At 40.7% G+C, this 19388-nt stretch overlaps 1 protein-coding gene, 1 long non-coding RNA gene and 1 pseudogene across 2 annotated transcripts; 2 read left to right on the top strand and 1 right to left on the bottom strand.

Annotated features, from left to right (window-relative positions):
- The first annotated feature begins 983 nt into the window (after nucleotides 1-983).
- On the top strand, nucleotides 984-2060 carry LOC146916077 (uncharacterized). Its single transcript, XM_085721534.1, has one exon. The coding sequence runs from the start codon at nucleotides 984-986 to the stop codon at nucleotides 2058-2060; it is 1077 nt and encodes a 358-aa protein (XP_085577660.1).
- Nucleotides 2061-2694: 634 nt separating this feature from the next.
- On the top strand, nucleotides 2695-10076 carry LOC146916076 (uncharacterized; annotated as a pseudogene).
- Nucleotides 10077-17112: 7036 nt separating this feature from the next.
- LOC146916075 (uncharacterized) lies at nucleotides 17113-19388 on the bottom strand. Its single transcript, XR_015013699.1, has 2 exons — nucleotides 19105-19388; nucleotides 17113-17301 (listed from the first exon to the last, which is right to left on the bottom strand). It is a non-coding gene; the product is annotated as an uncharacterized LOC146916075 (long non-coding RNA).

The raw sequence follows: 19388 nt of genomic DNA, 5'->3' as shown, positions 1-19388 counted from the left end.
AAGTTATAGCACATTAAATTAAATGAAACCAAGAGGTTCCCGTAGAGTACTACGGACATGAAGGGTGCTAACACCTTCCCTTTATGTAACTAACCCCCGAACCCTAAATCTTTTCAATAAGGGGTAGTTCGAACTTTTTCCCCTTTTCCTTAAAAAAATTAAATGTTCAGTCGTGAAATAATCAAGTGAGTCAAAAGCTAATCAAATAGCCTTGATCTCCGAAAAATGACGCGACAGAAATGGCGACTTCACTGGGGACCCCCTAAGAGGGTTGAGCCTAACTTGGTCTTATTTAATTTTTGTGCTATAACTTGCTTAAAAAATCAATAAAAATAAAAGATGGAAATACGTATATATCTGTTCATCATTCTTCTTTCTCCTTTCTAACGTGAGTGGTGAGATAAGTCCTAACCCGGACTTGAGGGAAACATAAGATAGGATGGTGGTATAATCAAAGTCCCATACCGAGAGTAAGTTTCGGGATATGGCACATGTGATAACCCCACTCAACGGAGGTCTCTTGGAAGTAATTTATGTCGACATGAGTAGTCGTGATTGGCATTACTATTTTCAAGTGACTGTTAATGTTGAGGACCTTTAGTTACCTTTAACCCATCTTGGCCTTTTAGGACGTAGTGCGGTGGCTAATCAAGAGTAGTCTTGAGTTGGTTGATACACGATACTACACTCAGACGAGACTTTCTTACGAACGTTGTTGGACCGGAAGTAGTTCCGCAACCCGATAATGTTCGGAAGTGGTTGACAACTCTGGGAACTTGGTAGAACCCTTGTTACAAGTGAAAATAAAACCATAGTCCTTACCAAATGGCGTTGTTACCCTTGACTCCATCATCATGGACCTTAAACCTCACCATGTTTTCACCGTTTATGTAGCATAATCATGCATGCATGCATTCATTCATCAATTTTTTCTCATTAAACATCGAAGGACTTAAAACAAGCTTTTTGTAAATGTTGTTGATATGAATCCTATAATAAGGAGCACTAGGAAGTACACTTTCAAGAAACCCGATTTATTGAAGCTAAGGGAGCTAGGATCGAGAGTAACTAGTCCGGAGGACTTTCAAGCTCATCATGGAAGACTACTCAGCATCCTCCAAACAAGAGTAGAAGAAGGGGTCCTCAATACGTTGGTCCAATTCTATGACCCACTCTATCATTGCTTCCTATTCCCTGACTTCATATTGGTTCCCACTCTTGAAGAATATTCTGACTTGGTTGGCTTACCTGTGTCCAATGAAGTACCCTTCCATGGCCTTGAACCCAATCCTGAAGCCTCAACCATTGCTAAAGCTCTTCACCTTGATGCCTCTGAATTGAAAGCTCAACTTACCATCAAAGGGAAACCCCAACTCCAATGCTTGCCTACACATTACCTTTTCCAAAAAGCCTCCCTCTTCGCCGGACTACCCAACAATAAAGCCTTTCACTCCATCTTAGCCTTACTCATATACGGGCTCCTACTTTTCCCAAATATTGACAACTTTGTTGATATCAACGCCATCAAAATCTTCCTCACCAAAAACCCTGTCCCTACATTACTTGCAGACACTTACCATTCCATTCATGATCGTAATCTAGCTGGTCGTGGGGTTATCCTTTGCTGTGCACCCTTACTTTATAAATGGTTTACCTCCCATCTACCTCGAACTCAGCCCTTCACCAAAAACCCTGAAAAGCTCTCGTGGTCCCAAAGAATCATGTCCCTTACCCCCGCGGACATAGTTTGGTACAACCCAGCCAGTGATACCAAGACCGTCATTATCCACTGTGGTGACTTCCCTAATGTACCTCTTATCGGAATATGGGGAGGAATTAGCTACAACCCTATCCTTGCCCAACAACAACTCGGATACCCGGTCAAAGCCAAACCTTTATACCTTGATTTGTCCAGCGTATTCTACCATAACCATGATGATTCCACAAATGAGAGGGAAAAATTCATACAAGCTTGGCATGCCATCCATAGAAAAGAGAAGAGTAAGATGGGAAAAAGATCAAGTTTCGTCCATAGCTCTTACACGGAATTGGGTCATTGATAGAGCTACAACGTACAAGATGCCTTACATTTTATCCAGAGTCCCATCTTCAACTACTCCGGCTCCCCCACTGCCCGTACTCCCTGAAAATGTGGAAGAATTCCAGTACCAGTTGGCCGAGATGACACGTGAAAGGAACAATTGGAAGAGGAAGTATGAGATGGTTATGGCTCAGATGGAGACAAAGGATGGACTGATACAGCAAAAGGATCGTGAAATTCTCAAGCTAGGCCAACTAATTGTTAAGCAGAATGATCTCCTCCAGTAGAAGGATGATATACTCAGGCGGGATTCTAAAAGGAAGAAGGAGTACATGGATATGTTCGCCGGCGCCCATCCAGATTTCGAAGAGTAGTCTACTATAGGAGTTCAAGAGTATCTTAGTTGTTTCACCACTTTATGTTATTTCCTAGCTTTTTTGTGATGTACTTTGGAGTCTACCCCTTGGCTCAGTTTTGTTAAAAGGGAATTATTTTGTAGTACTTTAATTATTCAATTATGATGTTTACAAATTTGCTTTTATAAGTCCTTCGATAAATAAAAATGTGTCTATTTTTGCATAACATCATGCATCATTTTGCATTTCACAGTCTCAAATCCAAAGTCTCACACAAATTTTCTTTTCCAGAAAAGGTCAGCTCGTTTCAAAAGGTGGCCCCACGTATCCTCTACAAGCCTACCCGCACTATCTACACTCGAGCAAACGTTAAGAAGAAAATGGATTATCTCGAACAAGAAAATCGAGTGCTCCGCGAAGAGATGTCAACCATGCAGACTAAGATGGACGAGATGGCTGAAGTGATGAAGACAATGGCAGAAGCACAGGTTCGAGCTCAAGCACAAGCTGAAGCACAAGCTCAAGCACAAGCTCAAGCTCAAGCACTGGCTCAGGCTCAAGCACAAGCTCAAGTACAATCTCAGGCACAAGCACCACCGCCTCCTCCTCCAGTCAGAACTCAGGCCGAAACCTCCGCCTCTGCAGCTGCCTCTGCTACCCCTGGATGGACAATATGTGCAGATACTCCGATGCACTCTGCTCCGCAACGTTCTGCGCCTCGGTTCTCGCCTTTCACTGCCGGCGAAATACTCCGTCCCATTGTGTGTGAAGCTTCGAATTCTATGCCAGAAGGTCGTTCTTGGGGTGTGCCAGTTTGCCTCAGTGAAGTATTCCGCCCTATCATGACCGAAGTTCCGATGCCTACTCGTCAAAATGCAACTCATGTTCCTCCACCTCTGGTAGGAGCTCCTCCAGCCGCTATGACCTATTCGACTCCGGTGATGCATACCATTCCACAAGAAGAAGAGCCCATCTACCATTCAGGGGATATAGAAGCCTATGATAGAATGAATGACTTGCAGCAAAAATATGATGAAATTCAGCGAGATGTGAAAACCCTCCACAAGAAGAAAGTATTTGGGAAGACTGCTTATGATCTCTGTTTGGTGCCAAATGTTCAAATACCCCACAAGTTCAAGGTACCAGACTTCGAGAAGTATAAGGGAAAATCCTGTCCTGAGGAACATCTAACAATGTATGTGAGAAGAATGTCTGCCTATTCCAAGGATGATTCAGTCCTTATCTATTTCTTCCATGAAAGTTTGGCTAGTCCTGCCTCAAAATGGTACATGAATCTAGATAAAACAAATATCCAAACTTTCCAAGATCTGTGTGATGCTTTTGTGGAGCAATACAGTTACAATGTGGATGTGACCTACAAGCTATGACTCAGGGAGACAAAGAAACATTCAAAGAGTATGCCCAGCAGTGGAGGGATGCCGCTGCCCAAGTCAGCCCGCGCATAGAAGAGAAGGAGATGACCAAGCTCTTCTTAAAAACTCTCAATCAGTTTTATTATGTGAATATGGTCGGAAGTACTCCCAAGGACTTTGCTGAGATGGTTGCTACGGGTGTACGGTTGGAAAAAGGAGTCCGAGAAGGACGTTTAGTAAAAGAAGGGACATCTGCAAGTGGAACCAAGAAGTCTGGGAATCACCTCCCGAAAAAGAAAGAACAAGAGGTCGGTATGGTGGCCCATGGGAGGCCTCAACAAAATTATCCAGCCTATCAACACATTGCTGCCATCACACCTGCTACCAATACCATCCAACCACCAAATGGCCAACCTCAATTCTCACAATATCCACAGCAACCTCAATTCCCACAATATCCCCCACAACAATATCCCCAACATCAACAATATCCTCAACAACAACAATACCTTCCACAATATCCCCAACAACCATACCAACAATATCCTCAACAACCATACCAACAATATCCCCAACAACCCTACCAACAACAAAAGCCTCGGCCACAAAATACCAGATTAAAAATTGACCCAATTCCCGTGACATATGCAGAGTTACTCCCAGGGTTGCTCAGTAAGAATTTGGTTCAACTTAGAGCACCTCTTCCAGTGCCAGAGAAACCACCGGCATGGTATAAACCTCACCAGACTTGTGCTTTTCACCAAGGGTCCCCAGGTCATGATACTGAGAACTGTTATGCCTTGAAGAATGCAGTCCAGAAGCTGATCGATGACAAGAAGATAACCTTCACAGACTCAGCACCAAATGTTCGAACCAATCCGTTACCAAACCATGGTACCACAACTGTCAACATGATCGAAGATTGCCAGAAGACTCATCTCATCCTGAACGTCCAACACATCCGGACACCTTTGGTCCCTATACATACCAAGATGTGTCAAGCATCTCTCTTTGAACATGATCATGCCGCCTGTGAAGTGTGTCTTCTAGATCCTCAAGGTTGTCAGAAAGTAAAAGATGATATTCAAGGACTTTTAGACCAAGGAGAACTTGTTGTTGAAAGAAAGTGTGATGATGTATGTGTGATAACTTCAGAGGAGCCTTTGAAGATATTCTACAACAGTCGAAAGTCAGTTGCTGCCCCTCTAGTGATCTGTTTGCCTGGTCCGATGCCTTATGCTTCTGAGAAAGCCATTCCTTATAAGTACAATGCCACTATGATAGAGGACGGTCGTGAAGTTCCAATACCACCTTTGCCGTCTGTAGGGAATATCGCTGAAGTCAGTAGAGTGCTAAGAAATGGGCGTATTGTTCCTGTGGTGCTCCCAAAGAAAGCTAGTGCTCCGGTAATCGAGGAGACCCAAGCTAAAGATCCCAGTGCAGTCAAAGATATCGGTCAGTCTAGTGGGACCAATGCAAATTCTGAGGTTGATGAGATTCTCAAGCTAATCAAGAAGAGTGAGTACAAGGTGGTTGATCAACTGATGCAAACTCCATCAAAGATATCCATAATGTCGCTACTGCTGAATTCTGATGCTCACAAGGAGGCTTTAATGAAGGTCCTGGAACAAGCTTTTGTGGACTACGATGTGACTGTTGGTCAATTCGGAGGAATAGTGGGGAATATCACTGCATGCAACAACCTGAGTTTCAGTGATGAAGAGCTTCCGAAAGAAGGAAGGAACCATAATCTGGCTTTGCACATATCTGTGAATTGTAAGACCGACACTTTGTCAAATGTGCTGATAGACACCGGTTCGTCTCTAAATGTGATGGCCAAAACAACTTATGACCAGCTCTCTTACAAGGGTACACCTTTAAGACGAAGTGAGGTAATGGTAAAGGCTTTTGATGGTTCGAGGAAGGATGTCCATGGGGAGGTGGATCTGCCAATTACAGTTGGGCCGCAGATCTTCCAGATTACATTTCAAGTGATAGACATCCGAGCATCATACAGTTGCTTGCTAGGTCGCCCTTGGATTCATAAAGCTGGGGCAGTAACCTCTACATTGCACCAGAAGCTGAAGTTTGTGCATAATGGGAAGCTGATAACTGTGAATGGGGAGGAAGCCCTGTTAGTAAGCCATTTGTCATCTTTCTCTTTTATCAAGGCCGACAGTGTTGAGGGGACGTCATTCCAGGGACTTGCCGTGGAAAAAGAGAATACCAAGAAGAGTGAAGCATCTATTTCCTCTCTAAAAGATGCTCAGAGCATAGTACAAGCTGGAGGATCTGCAAGTTGGGGGAAGTTGATAGAATTGCCAGAGAACAAGCGTCGAGAAGGTCTGGGTTTCTCTCCGTCAACTGATTTGCCTTGGAATGTCGTCGTGCCAGCAAGAGATACTTTCCACAGTGCGGGCTTTATTAATGCCCTGTCAGAAGCCAATGATATCATTGAAGACAATCCTGAGGGGATACCACGAAGCTTCGTGACTCACGGAGGGTCTAGCCACAATTGGGTCGCTGTAGATGTTCCTTTTGTTGCTCACTTGTCCAAGTAATGCATTTGTTTTTTATGCTTTTTCAAAAAAAATCCTTTCGCCCCGCCCCAAGCGAAAGTGAATTTATCTAGGGCCCTTTGCTTCAAGAAATTATCATCAATTAAATAACAATGTCGTTTTGTTCCCGATTTTTGTTTTATTTTTCTTTTGTGCTTTTTCTGAAAAATGGTAAAACAAAAAACCAAAAAAAGATATAATTCACCTTCGAAAAATCTGCATTTACTTATTTTCTAAAATCATCAATCATATGTGCAGATTAAACATCAATGAACCCTTTGAACAACATAGCCCTATGATCTCTCCCAACTTTGAATCCCTTGTGTTTGAGGCGGAAGAGGAAGAGAATGAAGAGATTCCCGATGAAATCTCTCGGTTACTTGAACGAGAAAGAAATGCCATTCAGCCTTATGGGGAAGTAATAGAGGTGATCAACTTGGGTACTGAAGAAGACAAGAAGGAGGTCAAGATTGGGGCATCACTTGAAGCAAGTGTCAAGAAGCGAGTAATAAAACTTCTCAAAGAATATGTTGATATATTTGCTTGGTCGTACAGAGATATGCCAGGCCTAGATACTGATATTGTGATGCACCGTTTGCCGTTGAAACCTGAATGTCCACCGGTCAAGCAGAAGTTGAGAAGAGCCCGTCCTGATATGGCCCTCAAGATTAAAGAAGAAGTACAGAAACAGATTGACGCAGGTTTCCTTGTCACATCAGAATACCCTCAGTGGCTTGCCAACATTGTGCCTGTTCCGAAGAAAGATGGTAAAGTCAGAATGTGTGTCGATTACCGTGATCTGAACAAAGCTACTCCCAAAGATGATTTTCCACTGCCTCACATTGATGTACTGGTTGACAATACTGCAAAATCCAAAGTTTTCTCCTTCATGGATGGTTTCTCCGGTTACAATCAGATCAAGATGGCACCCGAAGATAGAGAGAAGACATCTTTCATTACACCTTGGGGCACTTTCTGTTACAGAGTAATGCCGTTTGGGTTAATAAATGCAGGTGCTACTTATCAGAGAGGTATGACTACTCTTTTCCACGACATGATGCACAAAGAGATTGAGGTTTATGTAGATGATATGATTGTCAAGTCAGGTACTGAAGATGAGCATGTCGAGTATTTGCTGAAGATGTTCCAACGACTGAGAAAGTATCAACTCCGTTTGAATCCTAACAAGTGCACCTTTGGCGTCAGATCCGGAAAGCTTTTGGGCTTCATTGTCAGCCAGAAAGGTATTGAAGTAGATCCTGACAAGGTCAGAGCTATCAGAGAGATGCCCGCTCCACAAACAGAAAAACAAGTAAGAGGGTTTCTCGGACGACTGAACTACATCTCCCATTTTATTTCTCATATGACTGCAACATGTGGGCCGATATTCAAGCTACTCCGCGAGGAGCAAGGTATTGTGTGGACAGAAGAGTGCCAGAAAGCCTTTGACAGCATCAAAGAGTATTTGCTAGAACCACCAATCATTATCCCTCCAGTTGAAGGAAGACCTCTGATCATGTACCTGACTGTGTTAGAAGATTCTATGGGTTGTGTACTCGGGCAACAAGACGAAACTGGAAGAAAGGAGCACGCTATTTATTACTTAAGCAAGAAGTTTACTGATTGTGAGTCTCGATATTCCATGCTCGAAAAGACATGTTGTGCTCTAGCTTGGGCTGCCAAACGTCTTCGTCACTATATGATTAATCATACTACTTGGTTAATTTCTAAAATGGATCCGATCAAGTACGTCTTCGAGAAAGCTGCAGTAACAGGAAGAATCGCCCGGTGGCAGATGTTGTTATCTGAATATGACATCGAGTACCATACCCAGAAAGCAATCAAAGGGAGTATCATTGCAGATCATTTAGCTCACCAACCAGTTGAGGATTATCAGCCTATCAAGTTCGACTTTCCTGATGAAGAGATTATGTATCTGAAGACGAAAGATTGTGACGAGCCGTTATTCGGAGAAGGTCCAGATCCTGAATCAAGATGGGGTCTAATCTTCGACGGAGCTGTTAATGTTTATGGAAGCGGAATAGGGGCAATCATTATTACTCCTGAGGGTGCACATATCCCCTTCACTGCCAGACTGACATTTGACTGTACAAACAACATGGCAGAATACGAAGCATGTATTATGGGTCTCGAAGAAGCCATTGGTTTGAGAATCAAGATCCTCGACATTTATGGTGACTCAGCCCTCGTAATCAATCAGATCACAGGAGAATGGGAGACTCGTCACCCCGGCTTGGTCCCCTACAAAGATTATGCAAGACGATTACTGACCTTCTTCAACAAAGTCGAGCTACACCACATCCCTCGTGATGAGAACCAGATGGCAGATGCTCCCGCTACCCTGTCTTCGATGTACCAAGTAAATCGTTGGAATGAAGTGCCTTTGATCCGTATCAGATGTCTGGAAAGACCTGCTCATGTATTCGCTGCTGAAAAAGTTGTTGATGACAAGCCATGGTTCCATGATATCAAGTGTTTCCTTCGGAGTCAAGAGTATCCACTCGGGGCATCCAATAAAGACAAGAAGACTCTAAGAAGACTGTCTGGCAATTTCTTCCTGAACGGGGACGTTTTGTATAAAAGAAACTTTGACATGGTATTGCTTAGATGTGTGGACAAGCACGAGGCTGATTTATTGATGCATGAAATACATGAAGGCTCCTTCGGAACTCATTCAAGCGGGCATGCAATGACTAAGAAGCTATTGAGAGCGGGTTATTATTGGATGACGATGGAAGCTGATTGTTACAAACACGCCAGAAAATGTCATAAGTGTCAGATCTATGCCGATAAGATTCATGTGCCGCCGACTGCACTCAATGTTCTTTCGTCTCCCTGGCCTTTCTCTATGTGGGGCATTGACATGATTGGAAGGATTGAACCAAAAGCGTCAAACGGGCACCGCTTCATTCTAGTGGCTATTGACTATTTCACCAAGTGGGTTGAAGCAGCGTCATATGCTAATGTGACCAAGCAAGTGGTGGTCAAGTTTATCAAGAATCATATTATCTGCCGCTACGGTGTCCTTAACCGGATCATTACAGACAATGGGACAAATCTAAACAACAAGATGATGAAAGAGTTATGTGATGATTTCAAGATTGAGCATCATAATTCTTCGCCTTACAGACCTCAGATGAATGGTGCTGTCGAAGCTGCAAATAAGAACATAAAGAAGATCGTCCAGAAGATGGTGGTGACATATAAAGATTGGCATGAGATGCTTCCCTTTGCATTACACGGATATCGTACTTCCATACGCACGTCGACAGGGGCAACCCCCTTCTCTTTGGTATATGGTATGGAGGCTGTACTCCCCGTAGAAGTTGAGATTCCTTCAATGAGAGTTCTGATGGAAGCTGAGTTATCAGAGGCTGAATGGGTCCAAAGTAGATATGATCAATTGAATCTAATTGAGGAAAAGCGCATGACCGCCCTATGTCACGGTCAACTATATCAGAAGAGGATGAAGCAGGCTTTTGACAAGAAAGTTCGTCCCCGTGAATTCAAAGAAGGTGATCTCGTGCTCAAAAAGATTTTTACGTTCCAACCGGACTCTAGGGGCAAGTGGACGCCTAATTATGAAGGTCCATATGTTGTCAAAAGAGCCTTCTCCGGTGGTGCCATGACTCTTCAAACCATGGATGGTGAAGAACTTCCACGTACTGTAAACACGGATGCAGTCAAGAAATACTTTGTCTAAAAATTATAAGAACAGCTCGGTAAGTCGAAAACCCGAAAAGGGCGGCTTAGGCAAGAATGAGCGTCTCGATGGACTGAAAACCCGAAAGGGCGGTCCAGGCAAAAGTTAGAGACATTAAACAGAAAATCATCCTGATAGGCTGAAAACCCGAAAGGGCGGTCTATGCAAAAGTTAAGGATAAAAAGAAAAGACAAAGTAACTGCATCCAGTCTGGCACAATCCACTTGGGACATACCTGCTATCAAAGAATCTCCGATCTGAAGCATCAAACGCAGCGGAATTCAAAGTTGTTAGAAATTTAGGGTTATGAAGTTCAAAGTACCTCTCCATTTTAAATTACCATTTTTCCAAATTTTGTAAATATCTATGGAGTCGCGCCTTTAGCGGGCCACCATTCAATCAATAAAATTTGAGCCTTTGCCCTTTACTTGGAATTCTCATTTATTTCATTTTTCCAAAATTTCTTCTATTTCTTTGACGATAATATTTTGAAGCAAAATTCATAAAACTTTTTCACGTCTCTTGAAAGCATAAACAAATAAGTGCATTGTAGGACTCGAAAGTAAAGGAAGGGCGCATCAACATTCTCCTCAAAGGTGGTTAAGCCCCATTGAACAAGCACGGCTAAACACTGTGGGAAGCTTTCAAAAAAAAAAAAAAAAAAAAAGGAATATACTCCCGGTGGACTGAAAACCTGAGAGGGCGGTCCAGACAAAAATTAGGGGCACAAAAAAGGAATATACTCCCGGTGGATTGAAAACCCGAAGGGGCGATCCAGGCAAAAGTTAGGGATTCAAAAAGAAAACAAAAAAAACAAAGAAAAGGCACGATGACTAAAGTGTGTCAACGGAAGAGATTCTTGCGTTGGCTTACAAATGGCGACTTTTTTCCAGGCTTTTAATGGGTTCTCCCCCCTAGAAGACATCAGTTGTTACTTTTGGCCTCAACGAGATCATCTCCAAGGAAGTTTGCTGAGTGCGTAGTACTGCAACGTTGGTCTACTTCCCACCTTACCAGTTCTGCCTAGTCTCATCAAGTTTGTCTGTCACATACACTGAATACGGTCTTACAAGCTTTACTCATACATTCATACATTCATAAATTCATACATTCATACAATCATACATTCAGACATTAATACTGTCACGGATTCATACATTCATATATACACAGCATATACACAATATCAATTCACACATGGTTGCATCAGTTACCCGAAGTCTTGTTTGGTCGTATCCTGTCGTTCCAGTCTTCAAATTGTTTCAAGCTGCTAGTCCTAAACAACGGACCGCTTGAGTTTACCTTTTGTCTTGTTTCAAGCTGCTAGTCCTAAACAATGGACCGCTTGAGTTTATCTTGTTTCAAGCCGCCAGTCCTAAACAACGGACCGCTTGAGTTTACCTTTTATCTTGTTTCAAGCCGCCAGTCCTAAACAACGGACCGCTTGAGTTTACCTTTTATCTTGTTTCAAGCTGCCAGTCCTAAATAACGGACCGCTTAAGTTTACTCTTGTTTCAAGCTGCTAGTCTTAAATAACGGACCGCTTGAGTTTATCTTGTTTCGAGCTGCCAGTCCTAAACAACGGACCGCTTAAGTTTACTCTTTATCTTGTTTCAAGCTGCTAGTCTTAAATAACGGACCGCTTGAGTTTATCTTGTTTCAAGCTGCCAGTCCTAAACAACGGACCGCTTGAGTTTACCTTCTATCACATCTTATTTTCTCCAGTGTCATCCCCAGTGCGTCTGGTCAAGAGTTGTCACTAAAAAGTTTCGTTCTCATTAAAGCTACCGCCCTCAATCAATACGATAGTAGACGGTCATTGTCCCCAGTGAAACTACATTCCCCCTAGCGGAGTCGGATCCCATTCTTCAACAAATTTGGGTATCCCGTTTTTGTTTCTCATCCCAGTCAAAGCATCTTTGCCGTCCTGCATTCATGCAAGCATTTCGCGAGCATTCATAGCATCTTAGGTCCAAAATTGGTGTACTTTGTATTTAAGTCTCTTCGCTCCGATCGAGTCAAAGATTCCATCTTCAAATCTCCGGACGAAGAAACTTAAATAGGGGCATCTGTCGCACCCCAATTTTTGACCTAAGGTCCCACTGACACATGTCATGTGACCCTAGATGTTTCAGTTGAATTTGGCAAAAATGGTATTTTAAAATACCCCATATTTAGTTCCGAATCGAGCCCTTGTCTCTATATCTTTTTATTCGTCATTTCCATCTTTTAAATTTTTCCTCTTAATCAAATTCAACTTTAGTTTTCAATCTAGTCATTATTTCTTTTAATTCTTTTGTCATCTTCTTTTTAGATAAGTCCAAGTCTTATTTTATTTTTATTTACTTATTAATTAGAAAATAAAAAAAGCAAGAATGTATATACATGTTTATCCCTTTTATTTTTATTTTTTATTTTTTAGTAGACAATAAATCCCAAAAAAATCAAATCATGTAGTTATCATCTTTTGTTTTATCGTTTTGCTATTTGTTAAAAATCCAAAAAAGAATGTCCAGGTTCAAGCCACTATCACGCGCTCCTTCATCCTCATCCTCATCCAAGAAAACACAATTTCACTGTCCCAATCCAAGGAAACAGCCTGGCACTCGTTCATCATTTTCGATCCAGCTAACACACCTCTGCAACAATTCCATCCAAGTTCAATCACATGGTTCACGGCCTCATCAATCCAGCAACGTAATCGCTTTTTCTTCTCCTCAAGCTGCGAGTTTCATGCCCTTTTTCAACAAACCCTGAAGCCAGCCCTGATGCTATAAATACCTGCACACACACAGAAAGAAAAGGGCAGAATTTCGAGCCAGAGAGAGGGAGAAAGAACACCAGCAGAGACGCAAGAGACAAGAGAAAGGAGAGAAGTCGCGACACACACAACTCGCGCACGACATCACGACACACAACGACAACAGCAACACTCGCACCAGCAGTAGCAAGGCGCAGCACACACACACATAGAGAACAACAACAATCGCAGCACGCTCACAGCAACACACAGGCCGCAGCCACACACCTCTTCAATCGACGAATCCAAATCCGAATCGATACCCAAAGGTAGTTTTCTTTTCCCTTATATGTATCGCAGGTCTATGATTATTGTTTGTCTAGGCGCAGGTACAGAACTGAGGAAGAGAAGAATGTAAAAAAGAAAGAAGAACATAAGAGGAGTAATGGGAGAAAAGAAGAAGCCGTAAGAGAGAAAGAAGGGGAAGAATGACTTGAAACCGGGTCGCACCTTCTTATTTCCTTTAAACCGAACCGGGTCAATCCGACCCGGATTCGTATCTTGCCCAACCCGCCACAGGCCTTTCTCATGGCCCAATACCTCTTCCCTGCAATATTCTGCTTGCTATATGCACCCTCCTTTCACTACTGCACCCCCCCACCTGGTGAATGGACCCTGTTTTATTTTTAAATTTTTGTACGTATTTTATTTTTCTTCAGCATCTTATTCTTTGTTTTTCATGACTTTTAGAATGTAAACTAGGCTTAATGTAATTTATTTATTTTTCCGCAGACCCTAGAATGTATTAATAGGTTTTTTTATGTAATAGTTTAGGTGCATGTGTGCTTGCGTGTGTGTATGCCTCTTATTTTGCTTGTAGATTAGGTTAGATGGTCCTTGTGGTGGTCCAACGCCACCATAAGGTACCTACGCTTTACTTTTCTGCTCCGTTAGCTTAATTTCTTTCTAATTATTTGAAAACAACAAAAACATGCAAATAACCAAAAAATCACAAAAATATTTTCTTAAATAAACCTTGATCCTAAATCAAGTGACGTCTTTTTCTATTTCTTTCTTAATCAAACATTAATCAACTTAACTTCTTTTTTGAGTCTTTTTTCTTTAATATAAAAAATACAAACAAGCTTATTTTGCCACTTGGCTTTTCATTTTAAAACATTTTCAAAATATTAAAAAACACTCAACCAATCAAACGTCAGCTTTTTTTAACCCCGAACTACGAGGTTTTGATCCCTCACGGGTACGTAGGCAGAGGACACTCGTCCTTCCAAATCAATAAAATGTAGATAAACTAGGTCTCCTTTCTTTTATCATTTCAAACTCCTTTTTTTTTTTCCTTCAAAACAAGCAAGTTATAGCACATTAAATTAAATGAAACCAAGAGGTTTCCGTAGAGTACTACGGACATGAAGGGTGCTAACACCTTCCCTTTATGTAACTAACCCCCGAACCCTAAATCTTTTCAATAAGGGGTAGTTCGAACTTTTTCCCCTTTTCCTTAAAAAAATTAAATGTTCAGTCGTGAAATAATCAAGTGAGTCAAAAGCTAATCAAATAGCCTTGATCTCCGAAAAATGACGCGACAGAGCTCCATCTCATATATCAATGGACGTGATCACTTTGTCTTGCTGCTATTGTGTTGCAGCATTCCTTATTCAAATTGTTTTCACTATAGCATTCATGTTTCTCTATAGCAAGATCATCATTTTCTGTACAATTGTTTTCTACACAACACTTGTTAGTTATTTCCATTTGAAGACTTTTTCAAATCATGCTTTCATTGGAAGTGATTTAGTTCTTTCTTCATTCTAAAAATTATTTAGATATTCTTATCCAATGGTAGAATGGGAAATACTGTGGAAGCAAACTATAACACGGTGTCCTTCATCTTCAACTGGTTTTTGGTTATTTATATTTATTTATTTATTTAAATAGTAAACTAGCTGGTGAGTTATTTTTCCTCTTCCTTTTTATTTTTTGGTATTTTGTTTGTCTAAGTGTATTTTTCTTTGATATAAATGCAGTTGATTGAAGGTTTATGATGATATAATGGTTTTAGCAGAAGTATGGTGCACCTTTTCTAATCGTTTATGAGGTATTTTTAATGCGCTTTCTGTGTTTTATATATTATGCAATTTTTTGTCTTTCCATTGCTAAATTTATATTCTTTGTATTGTGGATAATGCTAAAAAGGATCATCGACAAGGACCAAAAACCAAATTGTTATAATTAACAGGGATTATTGACATATTTTAGCATATATATATATATATATATATATATATATATATATATATATATATATATATATATATATATATATAAGGCAGGAACCGAAATCCAAACACATAAAAAATATAATTATTATTGAAATTATATAAATAATACAAATTATGTTTATAAATAATATAAATAAAGATGAGATCGAAAATAAGGATTTAAAGAATGGACTCAGCTAGAGTTCGAACATAAGGATTTAAAGAATGGATTCTGCTAGAGTTCACAAATGAGAGAGAACACTCTTCGTAATTGCTGGAAGAAGATTCTCTATGATCTTGTAAACATATATTAACCCTTTGCGAAAAAAAATTATCCATGCTGATAACAGAATGAGTAAGACAAACTTCATAATAATTCCCCTTTGTGATTTGATTATTTTTCTGAAAATCATGAAAACCCTGTAGCTTATAAAAAAAACTGTATTGAGTTGTTTCTCAAAAAGTCGGCTCTCTTTCATATTCTTCATATGCAGAAGATATAAATAATGAGGGAATGATTTGAATAAAAAATGAAGAGGTTCCTGGAAAGAACAGGTTGATGTAATCGATGAACCTAAGGCGGGGAGTGGTCGTCGGTGCACAAGGCATGATAATGAGTGGCTTCCGACAGCTTCTAGAGGAACCGAATCACATCGGAATGAGAGGGATCATGAAGCCGTGTAGGTATGAGACTATATGGTTGAAGGAAGGATTTTAAGAACTGTTTGGTACTACCTATATCAATAAGATGCATCTTATTTTGGGTTGTCCATTCCATAAGAAATCCACAGTTAAGCATGTTTGATTTGGAGTAGCCTTTGGATGAGTGACCTACCGGGAAGTTTCCCGGTAAGTGTGCGAGTTAGGACAAAACACGCAGAAAAGACTCGTGTTGGTTTGTAGGGTCAGTCGGCAAAGCTTAAAGTTGTCTGGGATGTTACAACCCCTAAGAAGATGATTTCCCTGGATTTGATGAACACTTACACTTACACACTATAATGGGTAATAATGAACACTTACACTTACACATTATAGAGGGTAAGTGAGGATTGATTGTTTGGGATGTTCCTTTTTATTTATTTATGAATAAGTTAAATTAGTCCACCTAAATTGACATCGGAGAGAATTGAACTTGAAAAAGAGCACGCTCTTAGATCCCAAGCCAATACCACTAGTCCAACCAAAGTGGGTTGTATTCCTTTTGTTTTGATGAAGTGTTTATGGTTTTTAGTTGTTTGTGTTAAAATATAATTGCTCAACCCCCCCCCCCCCCCCCCCCCCCCTCCTCTTATATAATGGGAGGTTGTTAGTTTTATTCCTTCTTTTTGACCATGGGAATAACAAAAACCAAAATTTGGATTGCTATTTTTAAACGATTCGAGGGCAGAACCGAACTTCATGTTGCTAAATATAAGGCAGAGTAAAGAATTAATTTGTGGTTAAGAGAAATAAACGTTAAACTGATAATTGATTTGACAATAAGTTTACAGGAAAATTCCATATATACATTGACAAGGAATTTTCCTGTAAACTTATTGTCATATTAATCATCTGCTTAGCTTATTTCTCTTAACCACATATTAATTCTTTACTTAACCATATATTTAGCAACATGAAGTTCGGTTCTGACTCGAATCATTTAAAAATAGCAATCCGAATTTCGGTTTTTGCTATTTCAATGGTCAAAAGGAAAAAAGAAACTAACAACCTCCCATTATATAAAGGGGGCGAGCAATTATATTTTAACACAAACAACTAAAAACCAAAAATTCTTCATCAAAACAAAAGGAACACAACCTACTTTGGTTGGCCTCGTGGTATTAGCTTGAGATCTAATAACGTGCTCTTTATCAAGGTCGCATGTTCAATTATCTCCGATGTCAATTCAGGTGGACTAATTTAGCTTATTCGTAAATAAAAAAGGAACACCCCAAACAATCAATCCTCGCTTACCCTCTAAAATGTGTAAGTGTAACACCCATACTAGACGTATCTAGAATGTCTAGCACGTGCGTTAAGTTTGGTATTGGATACATTAAAATTTTACAACAAAACAACTACGAATGAATATATATACAACCAAATGCGTTCGTACATAATAATACAACTCAACTTTTCTAAAGATATTATGAATGCATCCTTGATTATCCATCTCATCCTGCAGCGGGTACGAACGAACACTTGTCGTAACATCCATTCAGCTACTAGCTTGCTAATCTAACCTGTTTATCTGAAACAAATAAGGATTGGGATGAGACATAATGTCTCAGTGAGTTCCCCTAAATCCTAGGCTATAGGCAACCTCAGGGGAAACCTACGGTCACCACGTGTCTAAAATACAACCTGACGGTTGATTATACGTGTGTGGGGACTTGCATACTTAGACGGTCGTGCATACTAGGGCCGTCATAGTATTATCTAACTGTTATAGGCTTCACTTCCTATACGTGTCATGGCGGTCGAGGGGAAACTAAAACCGCATTGCCAAGAATACGCTCTACGCATTAAGGCCCAAGTCTAACATAATCATGACACGATTCTAACCCGAACGATTAGGGAAAATCTAATATCGTCAACGGTATATCTTTCTCTATACTTGCTCTATGCATAACTATGTTGTATCTAACAACATATTCCATCCTGCTATCATGCTAGTTTGACGATCTACGTCTATGTTCTACTATTCTTGACGATCTACGTCAAGGCTCTACTAATTCTTGACGACCTACGTCAAGGCTCTATGACATAACATAAATATATCTAACAAATATGCATAGTCAAGTTCATTCATAACGTTAGCGTTTAACAAACAAATATTATCTGAGTTCATTTTACGGAAAGCCCCGAGTGGAGTAACCCCGAGCGCAATCCCTATCTATCCGATGGAAACCTATCTAAGGTATAACCAACGGCACTCCTGCAGTGACGTGCGGGATCCTTACGGCTAACCCCGTTTCACCTAATGGAAACCTCTTGAACCAACCTAGTGTGGACACAAGAGACACGACCACTACATCTTGCTAAAGCTTCTAGGTGAAGAGATATCTAATCGCCCCACAGCTTCATTAAAATCTTGGTCTAAATATATGCATGAGTATTAAATCTATACTAGCTATCTCTTTTACCTCGGATGTCTATGCGATCCGACTAGAGGTAAATTATGTGCTTGCTTAACTTACTACGTGAAGAGATATCTAATTAATTCACGTCTTGCCATACTCGTATGGCACTCTAGTTTCTATTCGAAGAGATTACTCTAAGCCACTTCGCAACTAGTCAAGCATACTACTCATGCCTAACATTCTATTCTCTACTAACTATTCTAGTTCTTGACAAGCTATGTCAAGGCTCTACTTTCATCCCATGCCTAGTTCTTTGCTACCCGAATAATTCGGCTAAAACTCTCTTGAGCCATCCTTGTAATACATGCTAAGATTGCCATGATTAATGGTGCAAGAATCAATTGACGATGTGTGCAAATTTTCAATACTTTTTGAAGACCGAAAATGCCATAAACCCAAGTTACGAGCCGTTTATAAATTTCATGATTTGATAAAGCCAAGCTTGTACCAGTAGAAAGATAAGTAAAAACAGTACAAGAATACACCGAAACGATCGCTACGGACCCCCACGCGACTGCCCCCAAGCACCCGAGCGCAAAACAACACGAACGTTGTCCTGTCTGGGGCGCCTGGCGCCAGAGGGAGGGTGCCTAGTGCTGGCTCCCTGACTTGTGGGCGCCTAGCGCCCTTGTACAGGCGCAGCGCTGCGAATTTTTGCGTTTTCGGTGCTTTCGGCTACGGGTTTTCGCCATTTTCGACCCAAAAATCGACCAATTGGACCCTGTAATGCACCAATACATCCAACAACATATATAGCTTCATTTAAACATATCTCATGGCAATTTTTAGCATGTAAACAACAAGAATTACCTTGGGGACTTAAATTTCATAAAAGCAAAACTAACATAAAACATGATTTTTCTACAAGATTACACAAACCCAAAGGTGGGTATTCTATCTATGGAACTCACCTAGGTTGTTTCTTGTGTTTGCCTCAAGCTTCAAGCTTCTCAAAGTTAAAATCCTAACTTGAATCCAAGCTTCTACTCATTCCCTTTGTTGTTCCTTGCCCACAAGCTTCTTTGATTCATGCTTGCCTATCCCTTGATGATCTTGGAAGAGTTTGAGGGGCTAGAGAGGAGGAAAGGGGGCGGCCTCTAGAGAGAAGGAAGAGAGAATTCTTCACCCAAAAACCTAGAGAGAGAAGGAAGTTGGAAAAATGAGATATTTTTGGGCCAACAACATATAAATATCT

This window comes from Medicago sativa, chromosome 6 (assembly GCF_051527215.1).
Source record: "Medicago sativa cultivar Bolivia chromosome 6, Bolivia_mono, whole genome shotgun sequence".
Classification (NCBI taxonomy): Eukaryota; Viridiplantae; Streptophyta; class Magnoliopsida; order Fabales; family Fabaceae; genus Medicago; species Medicago sativa.
Note: the sequence above shows the minus strand (reverse complement) of the source record. Positions and strands in the feature narration are given on the sequence as shown.